The 18,529-nt window shown below is 44.4% G+C and overlaps 3 protein-coding genes and 2 non-coding genes across 6 annotated transcripts in view; 4 read left to right on the top strand and 1 right to left on the bottom strand.

Annotated features, from left to right (window-relative positions):
* The window catches only part of CLMP (CXADR like membrane protein), a 50,393-nt gene extending 47,544 nt beyond the window's left edge, over window positions 1-2,849 (top strand). For both annotated transcript variants that reach the window (XM_063139220.1, XM_063139221.1), the window contains exon 7: window positions 1,047-2,849. In XM_063139220.1, the coding sequence (XP_062995290.1) occupies window positions 1,047-1,341 (295 nt within the window). In that variant the 3' untranslated portion in view covers window positions 1,342-2,849. The remainder of the gene's footprint in view (window positions 1-1,046) is intronic.
* The window catches only part of REXO2 (RNA exonuclease 2), a 261,646-nt gene that overhangs the window by 111,784 nt on the left and 131,333 nt on the right, over window positions 1-18,529 (bottom strand). The window lies entirely within an intron of this gene.
* HSPA8 (heat shock protein family A (Hsp70) member 8) lies at window positions 8,104-15,022 on the top strand. Its single transcript, XM_063139479.1, has 9 exons — window positions 8,104-8,151; window positions 9,953-10,162; window positions 10,709-10,914; window positions 11,037-11,189; window positions 11,282-11,837; window positions 12,152-12,354; window positions 12,937-13,135; window positions 13,640-13,872; window positions 14,641-15,022. The coding sequence occupies exons 2-9, from the start codon at window positions 9,958-9,960 to the stop codon at window positions 14,824-14,826; spliced, it is 1,941 nt and encodes a 646-aa protein (XP_062995549.1). The 5' UTR covers window positions 8,104-8,151; window positions 9,953-9,957; the 3' UTR covers window positions 14,827-15,022.
* LOC134407702 (small nucleolar RNA SNORD14) lies at window positions 12,722-12,818 on the top strand. The gene has a single exon (XR_010026054.1). It is a non-coding gene; the product is annotated as a small nucleolar RNA SNORD14 (small nucleolar RNA).
* On the top strand, window positions 14,110-14,206 carry LOC134407701 (small nucleolar RNA SNORD14). The gene has a single exon (XR_010026053.1). It is a non-coding gene; the product is annotated as a small nucleolar RNA SNORD14 (small nucleolar RNA).

The raw sequence follows: 18,529 nt of genomic DNA, 5'->3' as shown, positions 1-18,529 counted from the left end.
TTACATCCAAAACAAATAAAAAATGGGGGGGGGGGAGGCAAGTGGAAGCAAAGCACTTCACCCCAGATTGGAGAACTCCCCTTCCACATGAACAGCTGCACCTATCCTTTTGAAACTTTGTTGGTTTCTTATTTAGGGACACTTCTAGGTTGCCTGTAATTTTCAGAATGGTCCAAAAAGATGATAGGGAGATAATGTCAAGGCTGCTCTCGCACAACCCCCCATATAGCTAGCATTCTGAAATCCTGCCATTTCATCAATTCTGCCAACATATATAAAGTTATTTAGTTACCTTTAAAAGAAAATCAAAATATAAAGGCACATAGCACAATAAATCCTGCACTTATTTTTCGAACATTGGGCAGGCATAATCCCCTTAACAGGCTACAATGCTTGCAGCTATAATCCAAGTCTGGACATAAGGAAGTTATAGTGCTTTTCAAATTTCCCATGATTGTCAAGAAGTGCACAGCCTTAATTTTCTGAACTTTGACTTGGTTTCAATACTGAGTTGAAGTAGGCTGACTCCAGATTGGCCCAAGCAGAAGTGGTATGTTTTCCAAAGTGCCAAATTTGGGGGGGGGGGCTTAAAGAGCAGTTCACTAAAGAAAGAAAGCTTAAGAATCCAGCTTATCACTTAGTTTAAAAACACACAGAAAATAAACTCATTGCTTGCTTGTCTACATCTGAGTCACCACAACCCTCAGCACCCATTGTCCCAAAAGGGGATACTCACCACCAGACAGCAGCTATTATAGACCTCTGGAAATGGGGGGGGGGTGTTTCCAGGAGTGGTCGTACCATCGCCTCTCTAAGGACAGGAGTGATCACCCCTCACTCAGTCAAACCCCCTTAGCTAGCTGAAATAAGCTATGATCAATGATTGATCCTTGTCTGACCTGGCTAATACATGCTAGTTGAAGGGGTACGATTGAGTGGGTCCAGGGTGAGGTGAATGCTTCTCGATGGTAAAGGATGGCCCCTGCTGTATGTTTCTGGTCATTATTCTTTAGTACTTTTAATCATGTTGCATCTTTTGATTACAGAGAAGATGCAGAGGCACCAAAGGCCCGATTAGTCAAGCCTGGCTCTTCCTCTTCTGGCTCCAGAAGTTCACATTCTGGTTCCTCCTCAACTAGATCGACAGCAAACAGTGCCTCCCGCAGCCAACAGACATTGTCCACAGAGGCTACCCCCCACATAACTCCAACGCAACACAGCAAGGTGGAGATGGATGGCAGGGGAATTGAGCCAAAGAAAATTAACCACACCAACTTGATGAAAATAGACGCCACACCAACCATGGTGCCTGCGCAGAGTCGGGCTTTCCAGACAGTTTGATCGCTTCCTATCTATTCAGGCCCCAGCTATGTCCATAACTCACATACACCACCAGCATTATGCAATTTAGATTAGCTTGTTTATCTTTGACGGCAACCCACTACACAACAGACCCTCACTCAGTATTTTCTTCACATTTCTGTTCTGAGGTACAGATACACACTTGAAAAAATAACTCATGTTGACTGTTTTGTAAACTTTATTATTATTATTTTTACTTTGTTTGCTTTTTTGTGATGACTCTTAAAAGGAAGAAAAGGGAAAGTTGAAATTGCAGGTGTAACATGCTGGAGTCTTGAACCATTTCTTTTAAAGAGGCACAAAAGGTGTAATATTCCAATTGAATTGTAAAGGGGGAAATTATTTTGTACAGTTCATGAAATGTATACATGAACCATTATCTTCTTGGCTGTAGCACCAGTTTTCACTGATGAAGTTATTCTGATCAACTTCAGAAGGCAACTGACAGCTGCTCTGCATATAGCCTTTTGCTGAATTACCAACAGTAGGAACAACAAACCAGAAAGTAATAACTTGAAAAACATTGAGAAGCAGCAGTGGACTCTGAATTGCTCTGTTCACTGGAGGGACCTCCCCTGAACATGGAAGTGCATTAATTTAAGAAGGTGTGTATGACTGAAGGAATACAGACATTAGCCCACTGTGACCAAGCCCAATTCTGTCCTTATTTGTATAAATCAGAAACAATTCCACTGAATTCAAGGAAATTATATCCTAATAGATCATTAGAATGTGAGATCACAATCAAATCCCCAAATCCCTTTGCAGGTTTAAAAAGAGTATCTCAAAGAGTTGTTTAAAACAAAAACAAACAAAAAATATAGCACTTGATTGACTAATACAGAAGTCTCTGGAGGAAAAATACGGAGAGTGTGCTTCTGTTCTCTGTGCTAGAAATAATGACATCCATTTTTAAGATGAATGCTGGCAAAGCTGCTGCTCCTATTTTCAAAAGTCCAGACCATGATTAGTAAAATGTATAGGTAATTGTTTGAGAAACCTTATAGCAAATTATTTTGAAGAAAGTACTCAGCCATGCAAATGTTAAAGGCAAAGCCCAATGAAAGTATATTTACACAGTGCAAACAAATCCATAGAATTCAATAGCTGACTTAAAGAATATATTAGTATTTCTAAAGTAAGAAGATACTTCTAAGAATACCACTAGTATCACATGATATTAGACATAAACATCTAACTGGCCTGATTTAAAATGTCAACCATGTTGTGGCTGGTTGTTTTTAAAGCTGTTATGCCATGGGAATTATTTCATCATATTCTTAAACAGTCAATAAGAAGATAGTGGTAGAACCACTAGTCTGATACAGTACAAGAATGATTCCCAAATGATTGCTTGATTCATCAGTAGATTATGTATTGGAAATATATTGGCAGTGGATGTTAGAGATAATACAAGGGGATAAAGGAAAGCTGTTTTCTCAAAGGAAATCATAGCTAACCTTCCCCCCTCTCCTTCTTCAAAAGTAGGAAAAACTTTGAGTCTCTTCATTGCAATACGTGTTTGCAAGTATTTGAAGTATGACTAAAATCAGGCCTGCATGAATACCTAACAACGTAATTCTAAGCATGTTTGCTTATAAATCCTACTGTGTTCAATGGGCTTAGTTCTATTAAGTTTATTTAGGACTGCAGCCTAGGTTTACTTCCTCCCTCTCAGCCGAAGAGGCTACTTTCCCCCTTCATATAAATTAATACCAATAATGTGATTCCTATTTGCAGTTCATTATGAATTCACATAATGCTGCAGCTTCTTAACATGGAGAAAGTCAAACACAAGTCTTTTAAACCACTGAAAAGTTTGATCATTGCACTGAATTGAATTAACTATACAGAAAATAGCAGGGTGGTCAAAAGATATGATTTAACCCAAGCTGTTTCCATCAATTGGGAAGCTATTAAGTTCATGTTAAACAGTGTTTATAGACCCCAAGTACAGAAACCGGTTAAGGTAAGTTATGGGATATTCAAATATCTACAAGGTGCCACATGTGTTTTGAGCCTTCACTTTAATATTAGGTTCACAAGCCAATACTTGCCAGTCTTTAATCGTGAGGCACAAGCTCTGATTTCTTCTATTCAAGACAGTCATAAATTATATTTTAACCTATGACATTATAGGTTAAAATTAAATTAAATGAATTTCACAGATACTAAGAAGGGAAAAATGAACTTTCTAATAAAGGTGGAGGAAGTTATTTCAAATCACCAAGGCATTTCACTTTCAAAGGGAATGTTGTCCAATGACTTTTGAAGTCAATATGGTACTAAACACTTTTAGAACAGAAACTGCACTCATGTTATGAAAAACCAAACATTTTGTAAAAATATTATATTTAAAGCATTTACTGTTATCCTGTATACAAATTACTATTTAGTGTTGTTGCATAAATCTTCTCTACTTTTATTTCTTGATTGGTAAACTGAGGTTACTTCTCTTCTACCTGCTATTATTTGTGTACTTGTGCTCAGAATAAGCAACTGAAGGGAAACAAATATTTATTATAGATTCCTTTGAATCAACAATTTAGTAAAACTGTTTTGTTGTTATTTTTAAATAAAGAGGTTGCAGTATAAATACTGCTCAACCAAACCTTGAACAGTATCGTAACTTTACTAGGCAAATGAATTTTCCAAGCTAAAGCCCTACATTGCAAAGTTTTGTCCTCAAACTAAACTTTTTTCTTTAGAAGATTGTGTGACACCTCTCACTAGGGAATACCAACTTCTCAAAGCCCTTAACGTACAACCCCCATTAAATAAAATCAGCTGGTTAAAGCCAATGGTGACTTTACACTATCAGAAAGCACTGTCTGCTAGAGTAAACCACTACTGGAAACAACCCAATGTTCCCACATTAACCTTATGGTCTACTTGCGTCCATTAGATATATCCAATTCTGGAGTTTTGTTTTAAACACCCACCCCTGAAAACGGGGGTCCACAATCAAGGAATATTGGGCAACTCTTTCATCCGTATCATGGGTCCAACCTCCTTTACTGTTTTGTTCTTGAAATCAAAGTTTTGCTATATAGTACACAGGCATATCCAATAATCTTTTAGGATACAGAAACCAGGCCCTATTTGCTCTCACAGTAAGGGAGGGCAAACCCACCTCAGTATTACAGAGAGCAGCTGGGGTGTTTGGAGTTAAAGCTAAAATATATCATAATATATATCATATATCTTCAAACGCACTATTACCCCCGTATTTATCCCTTTTCAGTTTTCTCCTAAAATAGCCTTAGTAACAGAATTGGGGTATCTCCATCAATTTTTACACTAATAGGTAAAGGAGGGCAAAAAGGAATAAAAGGATCTCCTTCAGTAAAATTAGGAATGAACTGGAACCAAAATGCACCAAGTTTTACAATGCAATCCTATACCTATTTACTCAAACAAATCCCACTGAGATCAATGGAGTTTACTCATTAGAAAACACCCCAGAAAGCTTTGGCTATCAGACAGTATAGAAATGTAACCAATAAATAAATAATAAATAGAAAAGATGCTTTGGATTACCAGCCTCACAGTGAAATCCTATGCAGGCATCATCAGAAATAACCCAGTTTTCAATGGGAATTTACTATCAAGAAAATGTACATAGGATTGTACCTTCACCCCAGAAACAATCTTTCTTTGCGAGGTGTAATCCTAGAAAATGTGAGTAATTAAGAAAAGTGCATTTGCCTTTCCATCATGTAAGAACATCGAAGGCCAGAAATACATATGGACTTCCAGGTAAGATTATACCTTTCATCTCAACATTATACATGATTGAAGGGAGAAGGATGATATGAGAGAGAGAGAGGAGAGGAAACTAATTTGAGCTGAAGTTCACAAGGGTTTCAATCAACCCATAATCTGATGTTAGTGCCTGAACACAGCTGTAGATTATACAAACCACCTTTATATGATGGGTGCCTTTGAGCATGTGCAGATTGCTCCCCCTCATTGGCAACACTACAGAATGTGTCCCACACATCAAGAGGTAAGGAGAAGGAAAGGTTAGGCTGTGGGCTTCATGGGGTACAACTTTCAGTGATACTCAGCACTTAAGAACCTAAGAAGAGCCCTGCTGGATCAGACCAAGGGTCCATCTAGTCTAGTATTCTGTTCACACAGTGGCCAACGAGCAATTAAGCAGGAACCTAAAAGCAGGACACGGGTGCAACAGCATCCTCCCACCCATGTTCCCTGACAACTGGTGGATATAGGCTTACTGCCTCTGATACTGGAGGTAGTACCTAGCCAAAACACTAGTAGCCATTCTTAGCCTTCTCCTGTGCCTTTTAGAGGCCATCGCTACATCTTGTGAAAGTGACTTCCACAGTTCAGTTATGAGATGTGTGAAGTCCATAATAATAATAATAAATTTATTTCTTACCCGCCTCTCCCTTTGGATGGATCGAGGCGGGGAACAACATTAGAACAGGAATCAATACATCTTAAAAATTCTTGATTTAACATTGATCTGGATAGGCTTGCCAGAAAAGGCTAGTCTTTAAAGCTGCCTTAAAATCACACAGAGAGTTAATTTTACAAATCTCCTCCGGCAGGCCGTTCCACAATCTGGGGGGTGACAGAAGAAAAGGTCCTCTGGGAAACTGATGTCAGCCTAGTTTTAGCTGACTGAAGTAAGTTCACCCCAGAGGACCTGAGTGTGCGGGGCGGACTGTATGGGAGAAGGCGATCCCGCAGGTAACCTGGACCCAAACCATTTAGGGCTTTAAAGGTGATGACCAACACTTTGTACTTTGCCCGGAAACTAATTGGCAGCCAGTGAAGTGATTTTAATGTTGGTGTAATGTGGTCATCCCTAGGTGTACCGGTGACCAACCTGGCTGCCATATTTTGAACTAGCTGAAGTTTCCGAACTAGGTACAATGGTAGCCCTATGTAGAGCGCATTGCAGAAGTCAAGCCTTGAGGTTACCAGCGCGTGCACGACCGTCTTTAGGTCTTCTGACTCTAAGAGCTGATGGTTGGCACTCCTGGCCGTGGCATCTATCTGGGCTGTCATTTGGAGAGGTGGATCCAGAAGCACCCCCAAGCTGCGAATGCAGTCTTTCAGGGGGAGTGTAGCCCCATCCAGAACTGTGAAGGAGAGATGTGTGAAGAAGTCCTTCCTTTGATCTGTCCTCAATCTCCAACCCATCAGCTTCATGGGATATGAACCCTTTTGGGTTCTAGTATTATGGGAGAGGGAGAGAAATGTCTCCTTATCCATTCTCCACACCAGGCATAATTTTTGTCCACGACATGATAGCACTCTTCAAAGACTTAAAAGGTTGTCACACGGAGGAGGGGCAGGATCTCTTCTCAATCCTCCCAGAGTGCAGGACACGGAATAACGGGCTCAAGTTAAAGGAAGCCAGATTCCAGCTGGACATCAGGACAAACTTCCTGACTGTTAGAGCAGTACGACAATGGAATCAATTACCTAGGGAGGTTGTGGGCTCTCCCACACTGGAGGCCTTCAAGAGGCAGCTGGACAACCCTCTGTCAGGGATGCTTTAGGGTGGATTCCTGCATTGAGCAGGGGGTTGGACTCGATGGCCTTGTGGGCCCCTTCCAGCTCTGCCATTCTATGATTCTATCACGTCTCCCCTCAGCCTCCTCTTCTCCAAGCTGAACCATCCCACCTGTCTCAACCTTCCCTCAGAGGAGAGATGCTCCAGCCGCCTTAATCGTTCTAGTTGCCTCTTTCAAACTCTACGGTGCCTTATCTTAATGTGTGGCAACCGAAGCTGCGCGGTGCCACTACACAGTTCAATCTCTTATGCTTATTTCGATGGACGAAGTCTGGTTGCGGACGACCATAACCAGCCCTCCGGGTGTGGGGAAGGAAGAAAGGGGGTCAAATTGCCTCCTCTCCGTGAGGTTGCCCTTGGAGAGGCAAGGCCCAGCCCTCCCCGCCCCCGCCTGAGCGCTACGTCCTTAACTAACCCCCGCCTTGGCCCTCAGCCAGCGCCCTGCGGCAACCCCGCGCGCTAGTCCGCCATTTTGTGCCCAGCTCCTTTCTTTCTTCTTCTCGTAGAGGCGCCAAGGATGCGGCTCCCCTCCCCCATCCCCTCCCTTCCCGCTCTCTGAGGTAACCAGCCACCTGATTGGCCAGCCCCCAATCCGTCCTCCCGCGCGGCGATGTGATTGGTCACTTCCCTTCCTCCCCACCCCCCCAGCCTTCAGTCTGCGCTCGCTCTTCCTCCCTTCACTTGGCGCTCTGCTCCTTGGCCCCGCCCCCTAGCCGGCGGGAATTATGTAAATACAAGACCCCCATTCTGTGAGGTGATTGGCTCCATCTCGGAACCAACATGCGCGTACCCGACTCAGCATTCCCTATCTATAATTCCCAGTTTATGCAAATGAGGGCAGCGGGTGGAGACATCTCATTGGCTCCTTCCCTCACCCCCACGCTCGCTCTCGCGCCGGGAGGGATGAAAGTTCTAGAAAAAAAGAAGAGGAGGAAGAAGAAAAGGGCGGAGGGAGAAGCCGGCCGGCTCCCGTTGACTCACTCTCGCTCGGTCGCCCTCCTTTGTTGCGTCACACAGGGCTCACAAATCAGCTCCGCCGCCATAGGCTGGAGGAGGCGGAGAAGGCGGCCGGGATTGGCCCGTCGGCCGGAAAGAGGCGTGTCCCTTCTGGAAGGTTCTCCAGGGGTATATAAGGTCTGTGGGCCGGCGAGGGAAGTCGCTTTTCCTCCAGCGGTACTCGTGGCAGCTTCGCCTTCTCCGCTTTTTTTGCCGTGCGCGTGTGTGTCCAGGCGACGCAGGTAATGTATTTTAAAGATTTATATTTTTGGCTAGATACTTAATTTCTTCATGCATAAACTGCGTTTTCTCCCATTGCAGCTTCAGGGACATGTTTGTTCGCTGTAATTTTTTTTAAAAAAATACCCTTTCCCATTGTTGATAGAATCATAGAGTTGGAAGCGGCCTATAAGGCCATCGAGTCCGACCCCCCCCGCTCCATGCAGGAATTTGCTGTTCTTTGCATACAGGTGGGGGTGAATGGCTGCTTCTGTGGCTCCTAGATTTATTTTTTTATTCCAATTACTTCCTCAATGCATCTTTTCCTCGTGCTTCCTCCCCCCTTCACCGTTTTATCTGGCCTGGAGCATCTTTCTGGTTCTATGGGGTGAGGGGGGCGCGTATGGGGCGAGGGGGGGCCTCGGGGCATGGAGCAACCTTCCCGTCAGATATGCCGTACTACAGCTGCCATCATCCCCAGCCAGGAGTGGTGGGCAGCCAGCTATAATTCCAAAACCGCTGGAGGCTGGCAGGGGTAGAACAAGAGGAGGGGGGACGACGAAGGACCCTTCCTATTACCGAGAGGATCGAGGCTAATCCCAATAAGGCGATTAAACCTCGCCGCTTCTTGCCTGGGCCGCCAATCCCGGCAGCCTCTTAGGCCCCTTTTGCCCCGGAATACCGAGGGAGGGAGAGGAGGGGCTGCAGCCTTGAGCTCCATGGGGCCGCGCTTCCATTGCAGGCGGCGGCGCAGGGCAAATGCCGTTGGGGGTTCGCCGCGTGCAGGCTCAGGCGCCTCCCCTCGGCTATTGAAGGGGGGGACGTGACGCATTTGTACAGGGGGGGCTGGACGACGTGAGCGGCGCCAAGATGGGGGCGAGGGAGGGAGGGAGGGAGCAAGATCCCTTTCCCGTGACCTTCAAGGATAAAAGGAGGCGAGGGGAGGGGGGGCTAAGACAGGACGCGTGGCTTGGATGCGGTGGTCCTGAAAGCGAATCCCCGGCGGAGAAGGCGCAGTTCCGCCCTCGCTCCGGTGGCCATTGTGAAGGAGGAAGGGAGGAGAGCAGGGGAGCGTGGCGCCTCTTTCTCCGGAAAGCGTTACCTAACCGCTCGCTTCCCTTCTGCCCATTCATTGCTTGCTTCCGCCTCCCCACGTGCTCAGCAGCGCGCTCTGCCGGTTCCGGCCGGCAGTTCCGCACGTGGTCTGCGGAGGCTGGGCCACTACGTAAAGGCGGCAGGCCTCTGGGTTTTCCCAGCGTCCTCCGCGCGGCTCCCCTCCCCCCTCTTCCCCCACCCACTCTGGGCGCCCCACGTGGCCATAAGCTCGGCGCTTCCGGTCAGCCCCACGTGGGCGCTTTTCAAGGTCGCTCTGATCTTGAAGCGCTGCCACTGCTTCCGGGCCACATGCATGGCTTGGATCAGTTATGGGGTCACAGGTGCATGGTGGGACATGGAGTCTGGAAGCGTGCCTGTTTTACATTATCTCTAGTTGGGGTGGGTTCTTAAGCAATTCTAATTGAATGTCTGTAGTGCATTTATTGAAGGCTGTTATAGGTTATTCATTTAAAGTATTTTTAACTGGCTCCTGGCACGCCTTGCATATCAATAGAACAGGATGGTTCCCACCCACGAGCATGCAATCTGAAAATAACACGCAAGGAAAAAGGAATGGAAAGGGAAGAGGTGCGAGGAAACAAATTAGCTGCAGCAAACTATTTTTATGTGGTTGATTTTGGAAATCATAACTTCTTGGCTTTTATTGCTGGTGTGTGAAAGCAGGGCTGATCGGTGTATTATAACTGCAATGTTTGGTGTATTTTGCAGCTACAATGTCTAAGGGACCATCTGTTGGGATTGATCTTGGCACCACCTATTCTTGTGTGGGTGTCTTCCAACATGGCAAGGTGGAAATCATTGCCAATGATCAGGGTAACAGGACCACGCCAAGCTACGTTGCGTTCACTGACACAGAGAGGCTTATTGGTGATGCTGCAAAGAACCAAGTGGCAATGAACCCCACTAACACAGTCTTTGGTAAGAATTTCTCAGGTCTCCAATTAGTTACTGTTTGCACAATGGTAGGATTTCAGGAGTGTAACTTGTGACTGGTTAGGGTTGCTTAATATTAAATCATCTGTAGGTAATAAATGTTTCAGCTTTACACAATGTTGCTGCAATAACTAAACTAGGCCACAAGAATGTCTACTGCTAGTTTATAGTAAATTAAAGCCATGTTCTCTGAAGCTGTGTGCTCTGTACTTCAGAAGCCAGCAGACTTCAACAGAGCTAGCCCTACCTTTAAGGGCAGGTGATTTGCTTTTCCTGCAGGGCTCACCTGCTGTGAGCTCACCAGTAGTGGTAGGATGAATAGAGAATTGGAGAGTGCCTTTAACATCATGGTCACACAGCACTTCCTAGCTGTTACACTGCTATGATGAGTTACTAGCTTTGTTATGAATTGTGCGTATAACAAGTGTTGTAATTTGCCATGGATCATTTAGATTGAAACACATATGCCTTTAAAATGGCACAGAAAGTCACCCGTAGGGTATTGCTAACTCCTGACTTGAATCTCTACAGATGCGAAGCGTCTGATTGGTCGCAGGTTTGATGATGCTGTTGTCCAATCTGATATGAAGCACTGGCCTTTCACTGTAGTGAATGATGCTGGCAGACCAAAAGTTCAAGTGGAATACAAAGGAGAGACAAAAAGCTTTTATCCAGAGGAAATATCCTCCATGGTGCTAACCAAAATGAAGGAGATAGCCGAGGCATACTTGGGAAAGGTGAGGGTTTTTTTTTAATGACTATATTTAAGACAAAATTCTGATTACTGCAGATCACTTGTGAATTCATGCATTGTATACTTTTTTAGGCTCACAAATGTTGTATATCTTTTATTTTTTAGACTGTTACAAATGCTGTAGTCACAGTCCCCGCTTACTTCAATGACTCCCAGCGCCAGGCTACAAAAGATGCCGGAACCATTGCTGGACTCAATGTTCTCCGGATCATTAATGAGCCAACTGCAGCCGCTATTGCTTATGGCTTGGACAAAAAAGTGAGTGGTAAAAAGCAACCCAGGCAAAGAGGCAACCCTGATAGCGCTGACTTGCTTTAATTTCAACCTAACGTGTTTGCTTTATGTCTTAGGTTGGTGCTGAGAGGAACGTCTTGATCTTTGACCTTGGTGGTGGCACTTTTGATGTCTCCATCCTCACCATTGAAGATGGAATCTTTGAAGTAAAGTCCACTGCAGGTGACACCCACTTGGGTGGCGAAGATTTTGACAACCGAATGGTCAACCATTTCATTGCGGAATTCAAGCGCAAACACAAGAAGGACATCAGTGAAAACAAGCGAGCTGTTCGCCGGCTCCGTACCGCCTGCGAGCGTGCGAAGCGTACCCTTTCCTCCAGCACTCAGGCCAGTATTGAAATCGATTCCCTGTATGAGGGCATTGACTTCTACACCTCAATTACCAGAGCTCGCTTTGAAGAGCTGAATGCTGACTTGTTCCGTGGCACTCTGGATCCCGTGGAGAAAGCCCTGCGGGATGCTAAGCTAGATAAATCTCAGGTGCATGACATTGTATTGGTTGGCGGGTCCACCCGAATTCCCAAGATTCAAAAACTCCTCCAGGATTTCTTCAACGGCAAAGAACTCAACAAGAGCATCAACCCTGATGAAGCTGTAGCTTATGGTGCAGGTAACTAGAAAGGACTAAGTTCTTTTAACAGACTACAACTAATCAATCATTTATTAAACCTTATAAAATCTTTGGTTCTGTATTTGAGACTGAACCATGTGTTTATGGAAGCTAGCAATCCAGAGCATTGTGTGAATTTAGTCTTGCCTACTTGCACTGATGACCGGTTTCAAAACCATTCGTAGTTTCCACCAGAAGCTCGCTAATGATGGTCCAAATCTTCCTTGGATGTCTGAGCAAGTATAAGCGTGTTAGGGTAGCTAAGGACAGTCTCATCTACATTGCTTATGCATTCCTTTTTCCTTCCCATCTAGCTGTTCAAGCTGCAATTCTGTCCGGGGACAAATCTGAAAATGTTCAAGACCTGTTGTTGCTGGACGTCACTCCCCTGTCCCTGGGTATCGAAACAGCTGGTGGGGTCATGACTGTCTTGATCAAGCGCAACACCACAATCCCCACCAAACAGACTCAAACATTCACCACGTATTCCGATAACCAGCCAGGTGTGCTGATTCAGGTATGGAGAAACTTCGTATCTCACACAGCTTGACTCGCACAGTAACCTGTAATGCATTTACCACAATAATGAACTCCTATCACGAGGTTTTATGTGTAGTACTAAATAACATAATTTAAGCCATTTTTAATAAACTCCCTTTGCAGTTACTGTTTGTGCAAAATAGGGATGTGGGCCTAATCTATCCTGTGGAGAAATAGGTTAGGGGTATTATATTTATTTGTTTATTATATATATTTATTTTACCCAATACTGGGCCTCAAGAGTATGGTGATTCCATCAGAAAGTGACTCATGTCACTGGGTCATGGTGGTGGGGGGGCAATTATTCCTTTGGTAGGAAGGATGCTGGTCAGGTTAGTCTGTGGTCGCAATGATGAAAGTGATTCCAAAACCATTCGTAGTTTCCACCAGAGGTTGAGAAACCTGTGTTGGCTAAAGTACCTTCCTTGGATGTCTGAGCGACCAACTGCCTCCTGTGGTCTCCCAATTTTCGTTAAGATGGCCTAGATGCAGTCTGATTCGATCAAACAAGCCTTCCCAGAGCTGAGTAAACACCACTCTTCCTCCCTTCTTCCTTCAGGTTTATGAGGGGGAGAGAGCAATGACTAAGGACAATAACTTGCTGGGCAAGTTTGAATTAACTGGCATCCCTCCAGCTCCCAGGGGTGTACCTCAAATTGAAGTAACATTTGATATTGATGCCAATGGCATCCTCAATGTGTCTGCTGTCGATAAGAGCACTGGCAAGGAGAACAAGATCACCATCACCAACGACAAAGGTACGTACTGGAGATAGGAGGCATGCCAGAACACTGGGAAGTTCTAAAAGGAAGGCAAATCACTTGTCTGTACAGTTGGGCTACGTTAAATAACATACCTGCTTTAATTCCAACAAGTTGGTGCGGGGTCTTTTTTGGGAGGACAAACTTGGCCATCCTGGCTTCCCATGTTCCCTGAGTAAAAGTTCCCTTGCATACATTGACGGCAGTGGCACCCTTGCAACCCATTAAGATTACATGGAGAAGGGCTGTAGCTTGGTAGAGAGCACATGGTTTGCGTGCAGGAGGTCCCCAATTTAGTCCTCAGCATCTTCTGGTTGGGTTAGGAAAGAATCCTAGAACCATGGAGAGCCACTGCTAATAAACGCCAACGATACTAGATGGGCCAATGGTCTGACCTCCATATAAGTCATTTTGTTGTGTTCTCTGTACATGGCAATGTTTGGCTTTTGAATAGCCAAAATGCAACATTAAACTGAACAAGCTTGTTTTCTCCCCCCAAAGGCCGTCTCAGTAAGGAAGATATTGAGCGCATGGTCCAGGAAGCAGAGAAATACAAGGCTGAAGATGAAAAGCAGCGTGACAAAGTGTCATCAAAGAACTCCCTAGAATCTTATGCTTTCAATATGAAGGCTACTGTGGAAGATGAGAAGCTGCAAGGCAAGATCAGCGATGAAGACAAACAGAAGATCCTGGACAAATGTAATGAGATCATCAACTGGCTGGACAAAAATCAGGTGTGTAGTTCTGTTCTTACCCAAAAAGCTGACAGCATGGTGACATATAATACAAAATCTTCAAATATTTTTGGCCTGCAGCAACAAAACATGTTAACATCATTCCCTAAAGCTTTTCTCTGCACAGTGTGGCAGGAAGTCAGGCTTTAATAGGGCAAATGCCATACCAACGTGGCTGCTCTGTTCAAATAATCAGTGGGGTTTTTTTTTCCTAAGGGAAAAATGTGCATCATGTGGTCGCAATGATGAAAGTGATTCCAAAACCATTCGTAGTTTCCACCAGAGGTTGAGAGACCTGTGTTGGCTAAAGTACCTTCCTTGGATGTCTGAGCGACCATTTCATTTTATAAATCCATATTCTAAATGGGTCAGGGAGCAGATGGATGTTTGTGACACATCTGGGCAGTATCCAACGGTGCTCCTGTATGGAGTAGACCCATTGAAGTGAATGGGCCTAGTTCATGTAGGGTTGCCATTGGATATTGTTCCTGAAGTTGCAAGTAAAGCCTGCCAATATACAGCATACAACTAATTCAATTTGGGAGGTTGTGTGCAAAACATGGCCGTAAAAGGTAAAAAAAAGTTACGTGTCTATTTATTACCCTTCAGTTTTGCATTGTTTAAAGAAGCTGCTTAGACAATGCTGTAGTCCAAGCTTCATAATGTTTTGTTGAGAAGAATTGGGTCTAATCTAGTCAAGCCCTTTTCTGATACTACTGTAGTGTCCTGTATGAAGCCTGTAACACTTTCCTCTCACTCTATCTTTAGACTGCAGAGAAGGAGGAATTTGAGCACCAACAGAAGGAACTGGAGAAAGTCTGCAATCCCATCATAACCAAGCTGTACCAGAGTGCAGGTGGCATGCCAGGAGGTATGCCTGGTGGCTTCCCTGGTGGTGGAGCACCCCCGTCTGGAGGGGCATCTTCTGGGCCAACCATTGAAGAGGTCGATTAAAGCACTAAGCAATGGCGTTCCACGGACCACCTTCAAAACAAAGACTCAATTGAATTACAAGGGCATTCTTGATACTTTGAACATATTGAATAGGGAGGGGAAGGCAAACACTGCACTTTACCAGTACTCTGTTAAAAAAAAGTGGAAATGCAACTTGATTCCCAATAAACAAACCTATTTAATTGGCAACATGAAAGATCTTGTGTTGTGATTCTCTAATGGGGTAGACCTCAGAATCTTAACTGCTTGCCCCCCACTCCTCAGGCTGACCTGTAGTAAATTTGCTCTCCAGTCAGGCTGGTTACGAATTGCTAATAAGTCTTCAGTATGGTGATGCAGAACTCCTCACATAAGGAATGGCAATTCATTTCCACTGGGCCTCCCTGTATCCTCCTGCCACTGAAATTGTACATGGCACAAACACTGTTGGTACTGAACTATTTTACCATAAAGGAAGTCCTAGTCTTCCCTTGGTGCTGCAAGCTCCCATAACCATGCAGGCTATTGTTAGCCCACTTCTATACTGATTAAGATCAGGGAGGCCCACTTACCCATCAGTTGCTGCAGCATTGTTGGGCTTGGTGTACAATTCACACCCAGCAAGTGTACAATTCACACCCAGCAAGTAATACTTGAGCTTATTTGGGTATCCTATGCTTGATTGTGATTCTGGAATGAGTTGCACTACCCAGAATGGTTGGCTGTGATCTCCACTCAAGGTAGCACATGATTCAAATTCTGCAGCACGGCAAGCATATGTAGGCTTTGTATATTCCACCTGTTCATCTCAAACACTGACAGAACTACCATTCTTTTGCCCAAGGGCTTCAAGGTAAAAGCTAACACAAGGGGGGGGGGAGCTATACTCAGTGTCAGCTGCTTCAGAAGGGTTTCCATATTAATCTGTTGGAACAAAAGCACAAGACTTGTGTTTTTCAAATAGCTGTTGTGACAAAGCCTTGCATTCATGAAAGTTTATCCAATGAAGTCTGTCCCTGTTCTAAACCACAAAAGTATAGGCTGCAAGCTTTCACCAACACAAGTATTCATGCTTCAGGTAAGATAGTGGCGTAGTTGTAGCAATCTGAGCACATGAAATTTCATCAGAGAAGAATGGTAATTGCATAGATTCTAAAGGGCCTGTTTTTCCAGGCTGCTTTCACAGCAAAATGCAAGCACACTTAACCTAAAACATGTTCCGTGCCAAATTGATTAATCAATGTGGTTCCATTGTCTGACAAGCTTTGAACCCAAATGAACTCCTGGATCTTCAAACACTTTCAGAAAAGTGACATTGAAGCATCAGATGAGAAAACATCTGTGGTATAGTTTAAAGGCTTGTTCGTGGGTGCAATCACACAAGCGGAAGCATGTTTGCAGTTATTTTTATACCTTATATAAGTGGCAGTAATACTCCAAACTGCCATATTGCTCTTCTGTTCTCTAGAAACCTGTGTGTTTTGTTTAAGGCTGATGTTGATAACTGCTGGATTTTAAACTTCAAATTACAATAATTGGCTCTTTGCTCTATTATCCCAGAACTCCAAGGTATAACTTGAAATCATAGTACCTAGTACATTTATTTATTTATTTATTACATTTTTATACCGCCCAATAGCTGAAGCGCTCTGGGCGGTTCACAAAATTTCACCCTAATTAAGTGTGCAATCTACCCTCCATTTGAAGGCTAGCTGCAGAGTTATTGGCTTCGAGGTGTGGGGCGTGCCCCTGCCCCCAAATCTTCCTTTTCCAAACATCCAGCCCTCGAGTTCTGGGCAACTCAAAACTTGATCCCACCTTTGTGGCATTTTAATTGGTCCTAATAAAAGTGCTACCTGGCTGGATTTTTATTTATTTTTCTAATGAGCTAAAACAACTGCTTTTTACAATTCAAAGACATGTAGAGAACAGCATATGGGCTCTTTTCATTGCTCAATCATCAGTATGGAGAAGTGGCCATAGATAACAGGAGCTCCTGTGTGATCAGAAGACACGTTTGGTTTTATTCTCTTGAAGCAACGTTTAAAACCAAAATGCTCATTTTGTCCACCAGATGTCAGCAGATGTTAATTTATAGAGGATTTTGTATGTTTGGGGAGGGGGGGTTAGATGGGATAAACACGTCACTCTCCCCCACACCTTTTTGTTATATAAATTAATCTGCAGTTACTTAACTTTATTTAGGAATTAGAATGTTGGAAAGAGCAAACCAGACCTCAAGATGTACAAGTCCAGTTTGGTGTAGTGGCTAAAGTGTTGGACTGGGAGTCAGGAGATCTGGGTTCTAGTCCCCACTCGGCCATGGAAGCCCACGGGGTGACTTTGGACCAGTCACAAAAAACTCAGCCCACAGGATTGTTGTGGGGATAAAATGGAGAGGAGGGTTATGTACGCTACCTTGGGTTCCTTGGAGGAAAAAAAGGCAGGATATATATGCAATAATAAATAAATGCGCTTTAAACGTTGATCGGGTGATGTAGCTGCAGAGCACGGCTTCTGCCATGGACATCGGTGGTGCTAAATAGACGGTGTGTGAAATGCAGCCCACCTCTGCAAGAACCAGCCCATTGTCACCCGTGCCCTCTTTACGTGCCAGGCCAATAGAGCTTGCCCTTTATATCACAGGTTTCAATTAGTGTCCGATTAAAGAGGGCAAGAAGTTAATTCCTTGTTCATCAGAGGGTCAAGAAGCTATCGGCTCACATCTGGCTGGAAAGTCTCATGGACTTTTTAAACTCCAGGCTTCAATCTGCCGCCATCCATTCCCTTTCATGAAGATAATGCCAGCCGGGTGCTTGGAGGATGGAGCTGCCTTTTGATCCAAAGCCATTTAGGGTAATAATCTTTGGGATACTCTGAACAATGTGCAAATTGAGACTGACTCTCTTCCCTTTTGTGTTTTTGCAACCACTTTGGAGCAGCTGCGCCAGATTCCTCTCTTGCCCCCACCTGCATATTAGGATTATGGCCATTAATTTTAGATTACAGGCACAACAGCCCCCAACTGGACAGCTCACGAGAAGACAAAAGGGCTACAGGGTGAAAAAGCGTCTTAAATTGAAACGTCTATTGACTGATTCTCATGGACAATCCTCTATATACTAGTCACAAAATGCTTCACGGAGTGCCGGTCCTTAAGTAGCCAAAATGGCACCATCTGTGCACAAAAGGAACAGGGTGGGTGGGTGAGAGATATCAGGAGACCTTAGGGAAACCCCAAAGTTTCCAGAACTTAAGTGGGGGGGGGGGAACTTTAGAGGAAGAAAAACTAAAAGGGGGAGGGACACCAGAAACATCTGAATGAGGCTTGCGCATGCTCTGTGGCTGCAGCATCTATGCGCAGCGGAGGAGAAAGGGGGGATGTAACCTGGGAAAGGCCTGGCGTGGAAGCTGTCATGATTTTATCGCCACTGGTTTTTTTTTAACTGCCTCTTATATGTGCACAAGTTTTAAATACTCACCCCATGTCTATTGAATTTCAGAGAAGCTGGTGGGGGGAGGAGTCATTCCAGTGATGGGTGGAGCCAAAATACAAACCACACAGGTATATTTTAGCTTAATGCTCTTACCGCCGGTTACGAAGTCAGGTTTTACACTGCTGCCTTATAGTGGTATTGAAGTGCACCGACAACTGTTGGGGCCCAGGTACACGTCTACACCAAGCAGGACATAGCACTATGAAATCGGTATGTGTCAATGGACC

Source organism: Elgaria multicarinata, chromosome 12, assembly GCF_023053635.1.
Source record: "Elgaria multicarinata webbii isolate HBS135686 ecotype San Diego chromosome 12, rElgMul1.1.pri, whole genome shotgun sequence".
Taxonomy (NCBI): domain Eukaryota; kingdom Metazoa; phylum Chordata; class Lepidosauria; order Squamata; family Anguidae; genus Elgaria; species Elgaria multicarinata.
Note: the sequence above shows the minus strand (reverse complement) of the source record. Positions and strands in the feature narration are given on the sequence as shown.

What these genes read in the sequence shown, in the direction of transcription:
- HSPA8 (XM_063139479.1), top strand. Translation starts at nt 9,958, where the DNA reads ATGTCTAAGGGACCATCTGTTGGGATTGATCTTGGCACCACCTATTCT. An exon ending in CCCCACTAACACAGTCTTTG is followed by an intron (nt 10,163 to 10,708) that starts GTAAGAATTTCT and finishes GAATCTCTACAG; the next exon opens with ATGCGAAGCGTCTGATTGGT. An exon ending in CTTATGGCTTGGACAAAAAA is followed by an intron (nt 11,190 to 11,281) that starts GTGAGTGGTAAA and finishes TTTATGTCTTAG; the next exon opens with GTTGGTGCTGAGAGGAACGT.